The 19,447-nt window shown below is 43.5% G+C and overlaps 1 protein-coding gene across 4 annotated transcripts in view; it reads right to left on the reverse strand.

Annotated features, from left to right (window-relative positions):
- Positions 1-19,447, reverse strand: part of SV2C (synaptic vesicle glycoprotein 2C) — a 206,287-nt gene that overhangs the window by 143,202 nt on the left and 43,638 nt on the right. For all 4 annotated transcript variants that reach the window (XM_023618157.2, XM_070233384.1, XM_070233385.1 and 1 more), the window contains one exon: positions 14,105-14,783. In XM_023618157.2, the coding sequence (XP_023473925.1) occupies positions 14,105-14,684 (580 nt within the window). In that variant the 5' untranslated portion in view covers positions 14,685-14,783. The remainder of the gene's footprint in view (positions 1-14,104; positions 14,784-19,447) is intronic.

The raw sequence follows: 19,447 nt of genomic DNA on the forward strand, positions 1-19,447 counted from the left end.
ACATGATGCCTGACACACAGAAGGCAGAGAACAGACTCTAATCCCCCTGCCCCTGCTGTCATCACCACTGCCAGCAGGGTTGTCAGATTAGCAAATAAAAACACATTCTGCTCAGTTAAATAGGAATTTCGGGTAAACAAATAATAGCTTAATATAAGTATATCCCAAATATTATATGAGACATTTATACAAAAATATCTCAAATTCAAATTTAACTGGGCATCCTGTATTTTAGCTGGTGGCTCTAATGACCCAGATTTTGCACTACTGCAAAAGGGGAGTGCAAAAGGGGAGTGGGTGGCAGATAAGACTGGAAAAATAGATCAGACGCAGATCACGGAGAGCTTCAAATGCCATTCCAAGGAGTTGAAATTAGTCTATACACTAACTGGCAAGCACTGTGAGCAGAGATGCGATGCGACACAGCCCTCCACCCCTTCCCCCGGAGTGATCAGAAGAGCAATGTCAGGCAGGGACAAGAGTCTCCATCCCAAAGACCCTTTAGGAAGGGAGCCCAGAGAGTGAAAGATCATAGTCATGGCCAGTGACCATGTTACACAGAAGAAAGAAGTCAAAATTTCAAAACCTTAAATTTACTTTACATTTATCCTAAACTCTTAAACCACTTATTTATACCCTGCCCTAACCCGTAACAAAAATGTAAGCCGGCTCCCTGACTTCTCTTTTTCAAGGGATAACTGGTGCACAGCGGAGCCCAGCCTTATCCACAGACAGCTGTTTGCCACTGGAAAAAAAGATACAGAGTAACAGACCAAAAGCCAAACTTCCAGTGTGCTTCCTGTGCATACTTAGCCAGAGCCCTGAACGTGGTTTCTGGACACCCCGAATATCTGGTACAAAGCCCCAGCTTTTGGACACCCTGAATATCTGGTACAAAGCCCCAGCTTTTGGACACCCTGAATATCTGGTACAAAGCCCCAGCTGTCAAGTGGAGCCACTACTCGGGGGCTCTCGGCTCCTCCTCATGGTCTGTTTGCTCACCTGTAACATGAGATTCTTAAGAAGCCGAGGTATCTAGCTTCCTCATCCACAGCACAGAAACCTCAAGGGATGATTAGAGGCAGGTACAATGGCAGCAGTGACAGGATGATGGAAGGGGGTAAAGAAAAAATGAAGTATTGTATAAAGAATAGAAATAGACGCCCTGAATCATCTGGAAGCATTTAAATTGTACATGATCCATTTAGAAATAACATAAAACATTTTGATTTCCACTTAAAAGATGGGCTTAGACAAGAAGAGCGCTTGACTTTTAGAGAGAAGCTTTATCCATCTAAATAAATACCTCACTTCTCAAAAAAGTTACATAAGCGAAATCATACTTTCTAATCTAATGACTGTTTATCAGATTCCCAGTGAACTAAAAATTGCCTACAGAATGTTCCAGGTTATATATTCGTTCCCCTCTGGTTTTTAAGTAGAATCACTTGTCCACACCCAAATCTCTCCCTCTACTCTCAAACATTCCCCAAGAGGCTCAAAAGGAATTCAGCAATCCAGAACATTCTCATGTGGGAGGCCATTACAGCAAACCCATGACCAGAATTACTCTGGAATCCCTGAGGAAGCTACAGGAGCACCTACTATTGACAAAGAACTGGAGCCCCATCAGGACCCTGATCCCTGTGGAACTGCAAGAAACGGGGCAGGAAAAGCTGCTCTGTTCTCTCTCTCTTTGCTTTTTTTTTTTTGGTGAGGAAGATTGTCCCTGAGCTAACATCTGTGCCAATCTTCCTCTATTTTGTATGTGGGACGCCACCACGGCATAGCTTGATAAGCGGTGTGCAGGTCTGGGCCCAGGACCCGAAACCATGAACCCCAGGCCACGAAGCAGAGCGTGTGAACCTAACCACTATGCAACTGGGCTGGCCCCTCTGTTCTTACATTTTTATCTGTCCAGGACTCACGGCCAGTTCCAGTATCTCCTCCAACACAGGAGACAGGTGAACGCCATCCATCTCTGAAGATGGCTCGGAGCACCCAACCACCTCCAAAAGGGCTTCCTTCTAACTGTTTTCTCTCTTTTCCTTTTGTATTCTGTTAAAACTTATATAACACAAAATCTGCCATTTTAGCCATTTTTAAGTATAATTCAGTGGCATTAATTACATTCACAATGCTGTGCAAGCATCACCTCCATCTCTCTTCAAACATTTTCATCACTCCAAATAGAAACTATTAAGCAGTAACTCGCCACTCTCTCTGCCTGCAGCCCTCGTGTTCTAACCCTATCTCTGTCTCAATGAATTGGCCTCTTCTAGATAATTCACATAAGTGGAATCATATAATCTTTTGTTCTTTTGGGTCTGGCTTATTTCACTTAGCATGTTTTCAAGGTTCACCCATGTTGTAGCAGGTATCAGAATTTTTTCTTGTTTTAAAATTTCTTTTTTGGTTTATTATTTGGTTTTTCTTGTTTTGTTTTACCTTTTGCTTTTTGCTATCCAATTTCTTTATCATCCCTCCTTCCAATTTTGAACGTCACTAACCATCACACAGCTTGCTCCTGTCCGTCGATTTCCCTCCTTTACAACGGACGAAGCATCTTCCTTACGCTTTAGCTCCATCACTGACAGGAGGCATTTGCTGAAGCGACGGCAGCCTTGCCTTCCACACCGAGTGAACACACTGTGTTTTCCTGTTCCACCTGAATCTTCAGAGGTTTCTCCTGTGTGTGGTAGAAATCTCTTTGCTGATCCACCCTGAGTGAGCCTATAGAAGCCAAGGATGGTGACATAGAAGGATATGGTCCCAGAAGGGTTGGGAGGAAAGAGCACACACAAGGCCAGAGAGGTAAGTGGGATTCTTGAATCTGGAGATAACAGCCCGCTCCCTGAGCCTCTCCTAATATGCCCCCTCCTGCTCTCCCACTGACAAGGGCACCACCACCTCCCAGGAGGGCAGGAGAGGCCCCTCGGGTAGAGCTGGTTTCACTTAGTCATTGGGAGGGCAAAAGGACCCCATCCCGAAACTAGCTTGGGAGCTTAAAACGTTAGCCCTCACACTGGCTCTCTCCTCCCTTTGGTGGCACGTTATATTCATATTAACTAGTTAGGGGCGGCCTTCCCGCCACGTGGAGTCAGCCTCTTTGAAGAAAAGGGGACATAGATTTCATCTCACTTTGGTTCATGCAAATCCCTCCCCAGGACAAAGATATTCTTGGTTAGGATTTTACTTAAAACAACTTATTCTCTTCTCTTTGGACACTATAAATACCCAAATTTGAATACCAAAAGCCATCAGGAATGTATAATTTATTTTCTGTATTGATCTTTGGTAATTCAAACGCAACAGAAATATTCCCCAAATGCTTGTTTCTCCGAAGAACAACAAAAAATCTCAGACTCTTAGAAGAAGGCTGGAAAGCATCTTATGAACACCCCATGTCATGCAGAGCAACGCACAGCCTTCACATCCTGTCTTCCTGACTCACAAAGTGCACACCAGCGTTAAGCAGCCCCTTTAACTTCTCTGCGAAGAGCCTGATGCTGTGCTGTGCATCTAAACAGAACTCCTCTCCCAGGCACTAACCAAGGACGCTGTGGGAGTGCAAACTGCATCCTAGCTGCTCCGAGGCTGTCTTCGCTGCAAAAGCGCCTGGTGGTTGGCTCGGTCCTTCTCTCTGTGAGCAGCTCCCTGGGCTTCAGGAAAGAGGACACTCTTCTTCCCTTCTCTCCCTTTTTATGAGGTTGCTGGGGGGACGTGATGGCACAGATGGATGCTGACCAGTCCACCACGCCCCAGCCTGGCCACGTGTAGGTTGGTGGGTCTTATCTTGGGTGAGCACTCCATCATCAGTGGCATAACCAGGACAGTCCAAGGTCCTAAAGCAGGGTCTTTTCTTTCCTTTTTTAAAAAAATGGTAATTATACTGATGTCGGTTATCAAGGACAATGATGCTAAGTTACTAGGGGAGGCAGTGTGAAAGCAAGTCTGTGAGACAAGCAGATAAAGTGGACAAAGTATGAAATCTGCATAGGCTCCATTCCCACCACCCAAGGGCACCCCATCCTGGCCTCCCCCAAGGACCCTCCTTCAGAGACTGAAGGGAGCACTTCTTTAACATGCCCACTCCCCCTAATTTCAGTTTTGGCTGCACTTCTTGCCCCTGAGATGCCAGATACAGAGGTTAGTGTTGGAAGGAAAACCCAGCTACGATCAAGATCAGAGCAGATCTGGAAAGTCCCTCCTGGGCTGTCCTGGGCTCTGAGCCTCGGGGCTGCCCAGCTCTCCACCCAGACTCTCCAGCGCCAGGCTGCCTCCGCGGGATAAAAAGAGGGGGCTTATCCTGTCTCCATCAGCTCAACACAGGGGCCAGGGGCGGGGGGTGGCTCTAGAGAAGCCATGCGCCACCAGTCCTGCTGAGCCAAACAAGCCCCAGGTGGAAGAGACTCAATCATACTGCCTTACAGGCAACGGGCTTCCCCCCGTTCCTTAGAGAGAAAATTCCTGGTGTCGGATTTTGGAATGAGTAAAATAGGAACCTTAAGACAATGAAATTTATGATTGATGAAAGTTGTAAATGTCATTTCCTGGTAATTTTTTTTTTTTTCCAAAACAAAACGCAGCAATTTCCGGGCCACAGATACACGCATGCTCCCAGGTTGGGAGTGGGACCTGAAACCCTCCCATGACACCATTTTTCATAGCCCCAGCATCCCTTCTAGATGCATTCTCTCTAATTCTATTGTTCCAAGTCATTAAAATGCAGTGCAAATATCTTCTCCCAATTGGTGGGTTGTCTTTTCATTTTGTTGATGGTTTCCTTTGCTGTGCAGAAGCTTTTTAGTTTGATGTAGTCCCATTTCTTTATTTTTTCTTTTGTTTCCCTTGCCTGAGGAGACATATTCAAAAACATACTGCTAAAGCTAATGTCGAAAAGCATACTGCTTATGTTTTCTCCTAGGAGTTTTATGGTTTCAGGTCTTACATGCAAGTTTTTAGCTCCTATTGAGTTAATTTTTGTGCATGGTGTAAGATAATGGTCTACTGCCATTCTTTTGCATGTGGCTTTCCAGTTTTCCCAGCAGTTTTTTCTTATTGAAGAGACTTTCCTTTCTCCATTGCATGTTCTTGGCTCCTTTGTCAAAGATTAGCTGTCCACAGAGGCGTGGGTTTATTTCTGGGCTCTCAATTCTGTTCCATTGGTCTGTGTGTCTGTTTTTGTGCTGGTACCATGCTGTTTTGATTACTGTAGCTTTGTAGTATATTTTGCAATCGGGGCATGTGATACCTCCAACTTCATTCTTTTTTTCTCAGGATTGCTTTGGCAAATATCTTGGGAGAAGATATTTGCAAATCATATATCTGCTAAGGGGTTAATCTCCAAAATATATAAAGAACTCATACAACTCAACAACAAAAAAACAAACAACCCAATTAAAAAATGGGCAGATGATCTGAACATACATTTTTCCAAAGAAGATATACAGATGGTCAACAAACATATGAAAAGATGTTCAACATCACAAATTATTAGGGAAATGCAAATCAATACTACAATGAGATATCACCTCACACCTGTCAGAATGACTATTATTAAAAAGACAAGAAATAACAAGTGTTGGAGAGGATGTGGAGAAAAGGGAACCCTCATACGCTGCTGGTGAGAATGCAAACTGGTGCAGCCACTGTGGAAAACAGTATGGAGGTTCCTCAAAAAATTAAAAATAGAACTACCATATGATCCAGCAATTCCACTTCTGGGTATTTATCAAAAGAACACAAAAACACTAATTTGAAAAGATATCTGCACCCCTATGTTCACTGCAGCTTTATTCACAATAGCCAAGACTTGGAAACAACCTAAGTGCCCATCAACAGATGAATGCATAAAGAAGATGTGATATACATACACAATGGAATATTACTCAGCCATAAAAAAGATGAAATCTTGCCATTTCCAACAAGATGGATGGACCTTGAGGTATCATGCTAAGCAAAGTAAGTCAGGGAGAAAGCCAAATACTGTGTGATTTCACTCATATATGGAAGATTAAAAAAAACCGATAACAACAAACAAACACATAGACACAGAGAGCAGACTGGTGGTTACCAGAGGAGAAGAGGGCAGGGGGAGGGTGAGAGGGGGAAAGGGGCACATGTGCACAGTGACGGATGAAAACTAGACTTTTGCTGGTGGACATGATGTAGTCTGCACAGAAGTCAAAATACAATGATGTGCACTTGAAACTTATACAACGTTATAAAACAATATGACCTCAATAAAAAATAAATTAAAAAAATAAATAAAGTAAAATCCAGTGCGTTTACAAACATGAAAATCCCTCATTTCTCAACATTTCCCAAATATTTTAAGCTTGCTAGATATGCAATGTGCTAAAATAAACCTCCCTCTAATCTGACTGGACTTAATATCCAACTGTAACTGCTGAGGGGGCGCCTCCTGAGTTACATCTGCGCATTAGTTTTGATCTTCTCTTTGATCTTCTCCCTTTTTGGAAGATTCTGAATCTGCCATAAGTTCTTGGAAGGGTAAGACCATGGTTTCTTTCTTTTTTTTTTTTTTATTTTCGGATGTACATCATATTTCGAATTCTGTGTAAAGACCATGGTTTCTTATCTCCCTCTTCCTTTCGAATCTCCTCAGGGTCCCCACTACCTGGTGTTGATCCCAAAGTCACAGAGCCTCCTGGCATAGAAGGCATGTTCATTGGGAAAAGGTGTTCATCTGGGTAGATGACAAATGGAGCCTCCTGGAAACAGAAGAATTAGCAAAAGTCATCCCTTCCTGAAGGCAGGTGGAAACAGCCCCAAGCCAGGGGCAATGGCTTGGTGAGTAGAAGGAGGGCTGGATTCCAGCACCCCCTCACCACCAGCCAGGTGCCTTGGTGCAGGTCACAACCTGCAGAACTGCACATGGCAGCCCCACAATGCAAGCTGGCTACGGAAAGTGCTTCCATTAGGACTTTCAGCAGCTTCTCAGCTGTCAGCTGCTCTGTTTCCAGGCGCTGCCTTGAGAATGAAAAGAAATTTAACGGCAGAAATAAGCAATCTTCCAATATTTAGAAATATTTCCTCATTCCTAATATGCACAAGTAGACTGCCTTTTTTTTATTGTGGGAAACTATACATAACTTAAAATTTATCATCTTAGGCTTTGTTAACAGAGAGATGTGAAGATAATTTAAAGATCATTGCTTTCTCTTTTTAAGCAAATTCCTTACATAAAAAAATTTTCGCTGGAAGAAGCCATTGTTTCCTCATCATTTCGTATTTGATTAGAGACCTCAGTGTTGAAATTGAAGGTAAGAACTATACTCAGAGACCTCTTTTACTCTTTCTCTCACAATCTTAAAAAGGCCAACAGGAAATTCCTAAGTTTAAGGTAAGAACGTCAGTTTGCAAATATGTGGGTTGGGAATACTTACTTCAGTAATTTATCAGACTAATTCCTCAAGATGAATGTAATCAAGCAGTTTCTCAGTTTCTGAAGCCTTCCGCAGGAAGCTGAGGTCCTCTAAAAGCTCTTGTATGTGCAAATATTGAGAGGTTAGATTTCCCAAGAAAGGGTGCAACCGTGTCTTGGTGTTTGGAATTCAAACCTACACGTCTGTATAGTTTATATTTGGCTTGAGGCACTTATTAGATGATTAACAATCCAGACCACCTTATTTAAACCAAAGTCCACAATCAACCAATTATCCAACTGACATCACATCGGTAAGTTCTCCAGTGACTCCAGGGAGAGTCCCAGACTGAATCAGGACGCGAAAGGCCAGTACTCCTGGTGAATCAGAATCCTCGTCCAGGAATGTCCCAGGATGTAGGATACAGGGATTCAGGATGCAAGAATCAGCCTTCAGGTTCAAAGCCGTACTGTGACCCCAGTGACCCTTTGGGTGGCAGAAGGACATTTACCATCACACTCTCAGTCCCAGGACGCTATTTATTGACAAGTTTCAGGAACGTAGCCTGGAGTTTCTGTTCACTCCTGTCCTGTGAAAATGGATTGCTGACTCTGTGGATGGAAAAATCTTTTCAAGCTACTGGCCCAATTCCATTCAGCTGTCATAAACTTTGCTTCTCTCAGGAGAAGGTGGAACACCAGAGGAGACAGGATCCAGGAATACAATGGCCATGAATTATTGAGTCTTCGTTTCCAATTTGGCAATAATGAATCCAAATAAGATTCTGCTAGTGTTGGTGGACAGGATGTTCTCCAGGAGCCAAGAACTTTGTAATTCCGATTAGGACCACTGTGACAGCTGAGAAGTTAAACAGGACCAGAGAGCGCACACAAAACGGAGATCAAGCCTCCCTCCAAGACGCTGAGGTAGCCGTGGATGGCCAAGGGATTGGGCAGAGGACAGACTTGCGGATCCTGAAAGGGGCAGCCCATGCTTTTAGGGTACAAGGCTATGTGTCTTAAAATTGACAGCACACTCAGACGTCAAATGATCAAAATCTTGGAATAAAGCTAAAAGGAAAAACTGCGTCACTCTTTGTTATCAGCTGGGTTGTGCTGCTCTCCCTGGCAGCACTGGCAGGGCGGACACACACCCTACAAAGGCCGGCTCAACGCACAGTCAGCCAGTCCCTGCACTACGCCTGCAGGCTAGTGGCGAGCAACAGTCAATGGGACTAAAAAAAGGGAGATCTCAGAAACTTGAAGCTGGGTTTAAAAAAAAACAGACATTTAGAGATAAAGCAGTGAGAAACCCCACCAGAATATTTCTTCTGTTAATACCTAAAGGAATAAAGGAGCATATAGCAGGATGGAGAAAGAGAAATTAGGTTTGATGGTTCAGGTCAGATCCATCCAGTTCAGCCTTCAAGGAAACGACCCTTTCTATAAGTGGCAAAGGGAAAAAAAGAGAGAGGGAGAATTCTGCATGTTCCAAGGAATTCCCCCATCCAGGTAAAAACCACAGAAAGAGAGGTTAAAAGACATGCTTAAAGTCTACCAGAGATTTTTTTTTGTTTTACTTACTATTGTACCTCTAGAGTTTAAAATAGTGCTTGTCGTATAGTAGGCGCTCAATAAATTTTTGTTGAATGAACATTATAGTTGTCAATAAAAGATTTGGCTCCATTTCTAGCTAAAAATATGTCCTAAACTCACAAAAATACATATTTATTCTAGAATTATTTAGAAATATTTTTTAAAACTTTCAAGAGTTTCCAAAAATGAAAGAAAAATGTCAAGTAAAATTCCATTCGCATCTACAAACATCTTCATCTTAAAGCTTTGATGTTCTTGGTCTACCTCTGATTTTGCCCAATATGCCAATCACTCCAGCTAATATTGTAGATGTTTTAAAGGAAAACTGGGATGTACTGCAGATAGGATATTTCTCTGGGAATCCCGGGTGACCGCCGAGGTGGGCCTCCCAGGGTGCTAGCTACCTTGGTCCAGTCCTGGTCTGGACGTTGGCCCTACACATTCAGAAACTGAACATGTCACACACGCCCAGGACAGATCTATGGGAGAAGCAGACTCCTAATAGCCAACCTCACCATGACAGATGGAAAAAACCAGAATGCCAATTGGTTAACTAAAATGAAAAACTGAATTGCCAAGACAACTGGCGTCCTTGGCAGGCACATTCTTGACGGGCAAACTCTAGAGAAAGCTGAATTTGAAATCAACTTGCTTTGATGCATTAGAACGACAGGTCTTTGCTACGGGTTCATGTCTTCATGGACTCCAGGCCTAATGCAGCCTTCCCTACCATAGGGATCCATGTGGCCCCCAAACCACATAGGTTAAGTCCTTAGTTCGGGGCACCCCAACCCTGAGCAGCATTTAGAAGGGCACTGCCAACATCTGCATCTGTGGCTTTCCCTCTTGTGTTCCTCCACTACCGATGAATTCCCATTCGAAATAACACATTCTTACTGTAGATATACCTATATCATCAACGAGGTCTCAAAGTGTTAACGATCTCAGAGGCTGTCATTCATTCATTCAACCAATATTGGTTGAGATTCTATTACGTACCAGGCACTGATCTGGGCAGGGGGATACAGTAGTTAACAACACAGACAAAACCCGTGGTGCCATGGGGCTCACATTCCCTCTCTTTATTTTAACTTCTGCTGCTCTGCCCCTTTCAGACGACATAGCAGTATGGCTGATTTTACAGGTTAATTCTCAGAGGCAATCAGATTTCTCATTTGTGCCTGTTGCCATTATGTACTGCCTATAAGTAAAAAGCAGGCAACATCTTCTTTTAGGGTTTTGAAAAAGGGAGAAAAATGTGTAACTTCGACAGGTAATTACAGTTTTGGAGTCCACAAAAACTGGTGAATTTCTAGGTCATTGCTTGAAATACCAGAGCAGTCTATTTTTGCCAATAATTGAGAGTCTTGTATTCTTCCAGGAGTAAACCCAATCAAGAGGACTTTAAATGGAAATGTTAGAGACCCGGGAAGGAACGTGTGAGTGAGAGTTGGGAGAAGTGGCACATGTGGTCTACAGTCTCTCTCAGCCAATACCCAGCACGGACAAGGCACGTTACCCACACTCTCCAGGTCTCCTACCCTCATTGTTAAGATGACGGGGTTTGCCTAAATCACTAAGACACCAACAGCTGGAAAATATGATTTCCCCTGACAACAGGAACCAAGCCTTATTCATCTCAATCTTCCTTACAGAGCCTTGGGCCACACCCCACACATAATGGCCACTCCATAATTACTGCTTTATCAAACACAGAAACTATTGTAAGACCAGAGTGGCAACTGAAGTCACAGATATTCCAGATAAGATTTAAAAAGTTTTTTCTTGTTATTTAGCTACAGAATCGTTTATTCACTTTGCCTTGCACAGTGTCTTCCTCTTAAGAGCCACTGGCAGCACCAGTAACTTCTTAAATGCAGACCTGAGAAACCCGCGCCAGCCTTTCCCACAAGCCTAAGAGTTACACAGCCCTTCCTTCTCCCAGCAACTGTCCAGACCTCCCCTCTCTCCTGCCTGCGCCTCTTCTGGCTTCTCTTTCTCCGTCTTCCTTACCACCAGCCCCATAAATAGAGTTCAGCAGGAAACCGCCCTCTCCCTGGTTAAGGTCCTCGGCAGTTTCATCTTAAATGAGATGGATCCCAAATGGCACAGAGCCCACTGGGCACTGCTCTTCAGACACCCCCAAGGATCTCAAATTGAGAAGCCTAAAACTAAACCTTTCCTCTTTCTCCCTCATGCTAAAACCTGTACTCTCACATTATTTAATTTGATGAATTGCCTTCCTTTCATTAACCACTTGCTTCCTCCCCCTTCCAAACTAAATGATGGCCAAATCCTTGCCGACTTGACCCCTGGAACAGCTCTCAAGTCCATGCCTTCTCTCCACAGCCTTAGTCAGGTCCTTACCATGACGCGGTCTCCCAGCCTGAAGTCTCTATTTACATTTCTCTCACGGCTATGGGTACTTGCTTCCTTGTCCTGGTAATCTGCAGACATTTATGATTCCTCCATCCTAGACTATAACTTCCTTAGGTGCAGAATCCTTGTCTCTTTTTGTCCTGTTACCCGCTCAGGTAACACTGTGCTTCGCACATAATAAGTGTTCCATAAACAGACTTCGGGAATAGAGAATGGAGTATCTTAGAATGACTGCACTCATGGCCCCAAAGAGCAGCTCATTAGATAATTATTTACCCTAATTTCTTCACAGCCCAATTAACAAGGTTATAGATACACACAGACCACACACACACACGGTGTGCCCTTAGCCACCTTTACGTCAATCTTCTAGCAAACACAAAGAGAGAGTCTATCTCCCAAATAATTAAAACATAAATTGGTTCACACTTTTTGTTTCTGGTCTTCCTTGAGAAAAATGACACAATGCTTAGCAGCAAATGAGAAATTTTGCAAATCTATATCCCTCAAATGCCACCAAACATGGGTCACACATCTTTCCTTCTTGCATTTTGATCCCATTGCTATGACTTAGTGTGGTAATTATATTACAAAGCTATTATTCGATGAAATGAAAATGGCAAAACAATTTAAACGCTTGTCTAAAAAAGATCGCGCTAGAATGCAATTATAAGTGAAATTACAATGGCAAAATAATTGAAATGCAAGTCTGGAGGGCACAGTTATGAAACCATTAAGATGCTTCTGTTGGGGACTCACAACACTGAGTGAAACTATGCACTCCTGGGGACACATTTCTAATTCACTAAAGCAGGCAACATTTATGGAAAGATGAAAATGTCTGTGCTCCCGTTGTTCCACAGCATTATCTACACTTCTGAACGCCACCTGGGGGTTCATAACAACATCAGGGTTTACAGGCCTACAGGACAGACTGATGAGAGAACCATGTGGGATCCCGTGCTTCCATCCAGCACCAAGAAGATAAAGGCACAAGGACAAGATTAGCTTAGACTTTTCTGAAATGTGGAAAAGTTAGGATCATAACATGGAAAGATTTTTTATTCTAAATGTAAGCCTGCAATTATTAAATATTTGTGTGGATGTATTTCTAAGGATCTATCTTCTTAAAATATTCTCCTGACATAGTCCTTTAGAAAAATCTTGATAAATATTTTGATGCCTAGGCTTACAGTGGGTATACTTGCTCATTAAAGGAAAGAAACAAAAACAAAATACAGTGCTAGATACAAAACAGGTATGCTGAAAAGATCAATTTGACAAACGATTGAGGACCCTCCTGCGAATGATGTTCTGCGGTCTGATGGTTGAACACACAAATGAGGCCACCAGCAAAAACATGCAAACTATGCCCCCCCCCCCCCCCGCCCTCAGGCTGCTCTGGTGCGTTTGCGTCTTTCAGTTCAGTGATGAAGGAAACATCGCTAGGAGGGGGACATATGAAAGACACACATGTCAGACGAATAAGATGCAAATCCTTTTCTCATTCACGATTCTCTCTCTTGTGTTGTCACAGCGCAAGTTAGGAAATGGTATTTAATTTTTTTTCACACAGAAAATTTCTCAGCATCCATGATTTTAACATTACCTAATAAAGTTACTAGGTTTCCACAAAAACAGTTGTATACTTTTGTTTTTCAAGCTTTAGTTTTAAAAAGCCCCTTGGAAATAAAGATAGTAAGTTTTCTTACTCTCTTTCACAGACTCTGAAACACATGAAGATTTAATATGCTTGTAAACACGTTCTCTGAGGTATGCTTAGCAGACGGGGTTTGGAGTCCTGGTGACTTCTGGCCCGAGTGTTTGAAGTGGACTCTTATGTTATTGGGGATATTCCGCTGGGCGCATGTGTCTCGGCCTTTTTATTTTCTCTCCCACATGGGAAATAAGTGGGAGCGTTAACTACAGCTTCCTAACAATATGAACCTTGCGTGCATGGTAACTTTAAAATAAAAATCAAGTCTGCTATCTAGATATTTTACAGAGAAATCACATTATCTTTAACACATGTAATTTAAATATTAATACGATTTGAAATAGATTTTTGATTCATATGAGGAAATGAAGTTTTTCCAGTTTAGGCACAAAGGTACAAACTTTGAAAAAGACAAAAAATCATCTAGAGAAAATTCTATGAAGAAGCCTAATTGAAGAAATCAACAAGCAAACATACACATAGATGGTAGGAAAAATAAAAATAAGCAGGGTCCACAAAATATTTAAACCATAGTGTTATACATAAAATTTGAAATTTGGAATTTGAAATCACATTTGTCAGGGTTTTGTAGAATTAATCTCTGTATTTAGAAAAGTGTGAAATAAGTTACATATAATAGCCTTATTAACTTCCAAGGACATATTTCTGGAAGTTAATAAAGGAGAAAACAATGAAACATTTATAATAGTATAAGTTAAATATATTGCTCCAACTTACTTTGAAATGCATAAAAATGTAAGTTGGATTGATGGACGGATAGAAAGATAGATGGATAAGTGACAAACAAAATAACAGAAAATGTTAACTATAGAATCTATGTGGTGGATATTTACGGGCATCACTGTACAATATTTCTGATTCTTTTGCATGTGTAAAATTTTCATCATAGAGTATTGGGGGAAAAATGCAGTGCTCTAGATGAAAAGTATTTATTGCATTTGTGAACTGTGCTCAACAAATAAACCACTTTCAGAATTTGTCTACTGACATGACGCACTCACCTAGCCAGCCGGATCCTGAATCTGGTATGCATAGGTCTGTCTCAGCGCTGGGCAACACGAAGCCAACGACAAACACCTCCACGCCATCCGCCATCAGGGCCATGCCCAGGACGAAGAAAAGGGCCCACTGAAAACGACCGTGACCACACTCCTGGATTATCAGCTCATACTGCTGGGCTAGTTCCTCCTCGTCAGCTTTCCTCTCTGACTCCAGCTCCCGTCGGTCCTTGTACTCATCACCCTTGGGCTGCCCCACTGACACGATGCTGTCTTTCCCTTGGCTCATACTGGGGATGCCCTGATACTCCCCTTCGTAGATCTCATCATCTTCATCGTGACCCTCTGTAGCTTCGCTGGAGCCTTCATCATCATTGGCCTCCCCATCATAGGTTTCTCCAGGCGGGTAATAGTCATCATCCTCTTCTTCATCTTGGAACCGACTGTAGGACCTCTGGGTGTATTCGTCCTGGGCCCGGTCCACGGCTTGATTCACCTTCTTTACGGTTTGCTTCTTCACCTCTCTGGCAATGTCCTTGGCACCCTTCATCAGTGAAGTCCTATCCTTGTAAGAGTCTTCCATCTTATCTCAATGGATGGCCAACGAGAAGATGGGAATTTTTCAGACTCTGGTCAGTGGTTCAGCCCCGACAGCATCATCCACTTTGGGTTCAAAATGGAACTGCAAGAGAAGAAAAACCAGAGGAGAGATCATTCTTTTTTTCTCTGTCTTTTTCACCACACATTTCTTGGTCTCTTTTCACTGCCCCTTGGACTAAGACACAGAATTAGCCTCCCTTTCTTTGACCTCACCATACACATGCACACTGGATGCTGGTTCTCTGCTCAAGTGGATCAGCACATGGAGAATTTAGGGTTTTTACTGTTATTATTATTGTTTTGTTTTTAAGGAACTCTTCCCCCTAAGTAACTCTGCATAGAATGCACAGGTACTCCCCTGAGAATAAAACAGGGTGTCTGGCACCTTTAAAAGTACATCCGACACATGTTGAAAGTGCTATAAAGATATACTCTGGCTAAGAAAAATAACATTGCTCACAGGCGTATGTATACACACACCACAAAGGTAAAACCAGAATACAGGAAAATCCTGTCTGACCTTATTTCCTTACATTGAAAGAAAACCAAAAAGCAGGCAAGCAGCCCTATGTACAATGCTATCAAATCATATATATATTTGTGAAATGCATTTCTGCTCTGTACCTCCTTCCAATAAATGGTAACAGAGACTTACATGCACCCCAAACCGCCAAAGAGTATTTCCCTATTACATCAATCACATCTGTAGGAAACTGGCAGAGTTCACCAAATGACTGCACAGACACCTTTGATCATCATTGAATTCAACTATTTGGCTTGTCCAGTCGGGGGTCTGCCCTTTCAGAAACTACCCCCTGACCAGGAGGGACAGGTAAGCCACATGCAACCACAACCCCACCCTCTAAGCGCCCCAGGCTTTGTCTCTACCTTCTTCATCTCTGGACACACACACACACACACACACCTGTCTTCCTCCAGTTCATTGCTGTCCTGGATATGAGTCGGCAGTCTCCCAAGACCCATCTTTTGGTCTCTTTCTCACTGACGGCCCCTATGTCTTAGCTCATTATGTTCGGGGTGACCTCACAGTAACTGATCTTTCACTTGTCCACTGACCATCTCCTCTGGTGGCCCAAGGGAGCCAGTGTCAGGCCCACCCTTGTTCACAGATGACATAAAGGTGAGACAGTCATCTCCTCCATCATTCACTCCCCAAGCCCTAGGCCGTGGCCGCATTTCAAACATGGATTTATATAATAGTCATTTCTACTTTTTCCTTTTGCACCCGGTGTAAAACACTTGGTAAGTGGCTATTACAAACATATATTTAAACAGCTCATTCAGACAGCACAAACCCAGCAAGAAAGGAAAAAAACTGTCTATAAATGGACTGTGCGCCATTACCACTGAATACCTACAAATGCCCAGTAGGCAAAACAGAGCAGGGCTCCGCACAGGCCCGGGTTTGGAAGACAACAAAATGAATCTGAAATAAACAGGATTACAAGGGTTTTGGCCAAATGTCTTAATAAAGGATTTATCTGTTTGTCTTCCCTTTTCTTTCTTTTTAGAGAGCTGAGAGGCAGCAAGGGAGAGGTGGGAGCATCTTTGAGAAGAGTAAGGAAAGACAGGAAGGCAGTGAGAAAGGGGGCCGAGGATGACGTGCTCAGAAACTCGAGGAGGCAGGAAAAAAAGAGAAGCGAAGGAGAAGGGAGGTGATGACAAACGATGTGGGAGATGGAGAGAGCTTCCGACTTTAAAAATTAAAAGCAAACTTAAAACATTTCACACAATAAATAAAGCCAACTGCTCTACCATCCATAAATTGGAGATCCTATCAGACGCCGCACAGCCGCTCTGCCTGCCTACACCAGCGCCGTGCACACCAGCGCCGCCGCGCCCACCGGTGCGGGAGGTCGGATGCTGACAGCGGGGCCGCAGAGCCATCCCCGCGATGCACCCCGCTGTGTTAGTAACCGAGAGCTTCCGCGAGACATGCTGCTAATAAATGGTAAACAGGCCGACTGCATTTAGCTTTTCTGCTTTTGTTCCCGGCCACAAACATTTTTACCACATGCTCTATGGGGCTCTCAGCCCCAGAAAGGCCCTGGCATGGGAGCCGCCTCTGGGAGAGAAAACAGGCGTGGTGTCTCCATCGTCATGGTCGCGGCTGGGAAGCGGGTAATGCTAACTCTCTAAGGAATCTAATCAGGCGAGCAAGGAAAAAGATGAAAAAGAGGTTTACAATTAAACATTTCGGTTTTGAAAAAATGCTTCTTGTAAAAGTCTTAGTTTTAATTCTGGGGTAAAACAAGGACTACGTGTATATAAGCTCTCCTTTTGAATCAAGGTTTCTCATGCCAAAAACGACGGGCTGGCTGATTCTCAGATCCTAACAGGAGAGACAGTGGGTCTTGTAGTTCGCAGTCTCACTACAGCAAACCAGATTTTTCAGTGCTTTTGCATAAATAAGGGTAGGTTTAAGTACTTACTCAAAAATTCTGCTTAAAATCAGACGTTTGTAGATATTCCCCTTGGGGGAAACTGGGTCAAGGGTATAGGGGATCTCTCTGTATTATTCCTTACAACTGCATGTGAATTTACAACGACCCCAAAATAAATTGTTAAACAAGAAACACAGCTATACCATCTTTACTATGTAGTCTTGGAAAACGTGCGAGATGCTTGGCTAGTGGGCAGGGTATTCAGCGGGCAGAGGTGTACTGCATGGCTATTCCTCTCTCTGGTGAACGGAAAATGCAAAAAGGTTGGTTCATCCCAGAGACGGCCAGGAAAATAGCAGATTGGCGTCTGTGTAGAAGGCCATGCTGCACTGACCCACGGTTCTCCAGGTGTGGCCTGCACACCAGGGGTGGCCACCAGGATGTCCACGAGCAGCTGCTTATTGCATCGTCAATGTCTGAAAATAATACACCTCTGCTTCTGGGTGAATCGCTGAGTTACAACATGTAATGTGTGCCAGGCTCCGTTTTAATGAAAACCTGTTTGATTCAGTGCTTACTTTATGCCAGGCGCTGTGCCAAGAACTTTATAGCCATTCTTTTATTTAATCCTTACTTAAGATCCTACAAAATAGATATTATAGTCTCCATTTTACAGGTAAGAAAATTAAGGCTTAGTGAGATTAAATAACCAGCCCAAGGTCACAAAGCTCATCCGAGGAGATGCTGGGACTCAAGCTCAGGTGTGTCTGACCCTAAAGGCTCGCCCCGCCTCCCGTCTGCCTCACACAGTCTGCCTTACCCAGCGCTCTCCCTGAAGCCTTACTAAATGCACTAGGTTCTTCCTAGTCATTCACATAACTGGTTTTATAGCCCCGTTGCTAAATCGTCTGGTAGCTTCTGAAACAAAGAGAATTGCCGTGGTATCTTTCATCAGTAATGCACTTTTTATGGATAATAATTCAAAATATGGTCTTGTTTGTTCAGATAAACTACCCCAAGGTGGTGGCTGTACTTCAAACGATAACACAGTCGTGTTAAAGAAGATGTCTGTGGGCCAGGAGGGCAGGGAAGAAGGCAAAGCAACAACCTCTACCCACCCCCAGGGAAGGACACGCTGCCCCTCCTCCTTATTCAAGTCGGTGCACCTCTCCACGAAATAAGGGGGATGACAACCACCTCACAGCGCGGGCAGGATCCCATGAGCTGGTGCTTACACTGTGTCCAGGACAGAATTCGACATGTGTTAAGTGCTTTTCATTCAGGTTCCCCAGAGGCAGACGCTGTGATGAGGAATCAGCTGCGAATCCTTTATGAAGGAAGAACTGGTAAGGGAGTGGAGGGAGCAGGTAAGGGAGGGGGACAATGGAAGCAGGACCGCAATTTCAGGCAGTCCTGTGGGGCAAGCACCAGCCTGATCCTCAGTTATCACTCCTGATGACTCAGGAACATAAGTTATGCCCCAGAGTTATTCCCACTTGAGGCAATGCTGGGCTTTCATACTCCCACACCTGTCCACTGTGGGCTCAGGGCCACCCAGGGCGAGGATGGACTCCAGGCGCTTCCAGCTCTCTGCATCCAAAGGCAAAGCAGTTCTAGTCACCCAAGGCAGGCCTCTGAAGACGAGAAGCAATGGCACACTGGAGCCAGCGGAGGAGAGCTCGGTGACAACAAAAGGGACCCAAGAGGTTCTGGGCAGAGCATCAACCACAGCTCCTATAATTTGCATTTAACAAATACTTGTTTATATGCCCTGTTACTCATGCTGAGCAGTAGGTCCCACACCTGATTAGAAACTACATTTATAGAAGTGGTTGTTACAACTGAATAATATTTACAGCAAAGTTTATCTGATATATTTAATGATATGCAAACTCATTGTATATGTCAATCATTTTGCACAAATAATAAGTTATACACACAAATGAGAGTTATCCTGGCAAAATAGAGTTTTAGTTCTTTTTTTCTTTGATGGTTTATGCCAAACAGCACGTATCCACTAGCAAACACCACACACTATTTCAAAACCATCCTACACATGTTCCCATCATGCACAACCCACACGCACACACACAGATGTTTCTCTGTTTCCCCACACTGTGCCCAACCTCCAGTCCTTCCTTCTGCTTTACCCCTCATCATCAAAAGATCTTGGATAGCTCCTCCTGCCCAAAACATTCTAGATCTTCCGGAGGCTGGGAGAGGCCATCATTTTAAGAACTGTGTTTAAACTTCTTTAAAGCCATTGTGTACTCTCAGAGTAATGAGAACAATAATAACAGCTCACCTATTATGATGTCGGCCACATGCTAAGCGCTTCAGA

Source organism: Equus caballus, chromosome 14 (assembly GCF_041296265.1).
Source record: "Equus caballus isolate H_3958 breed thoroughbred chromosome 14, TB-T2T, whole genome shotgun sequence".
Taxonomy (NCBI): Eukaryota; Metazoa; Chordata; class Mammalia; order Perissodactyla; family Equidae; genus Equus; species Equus caballus.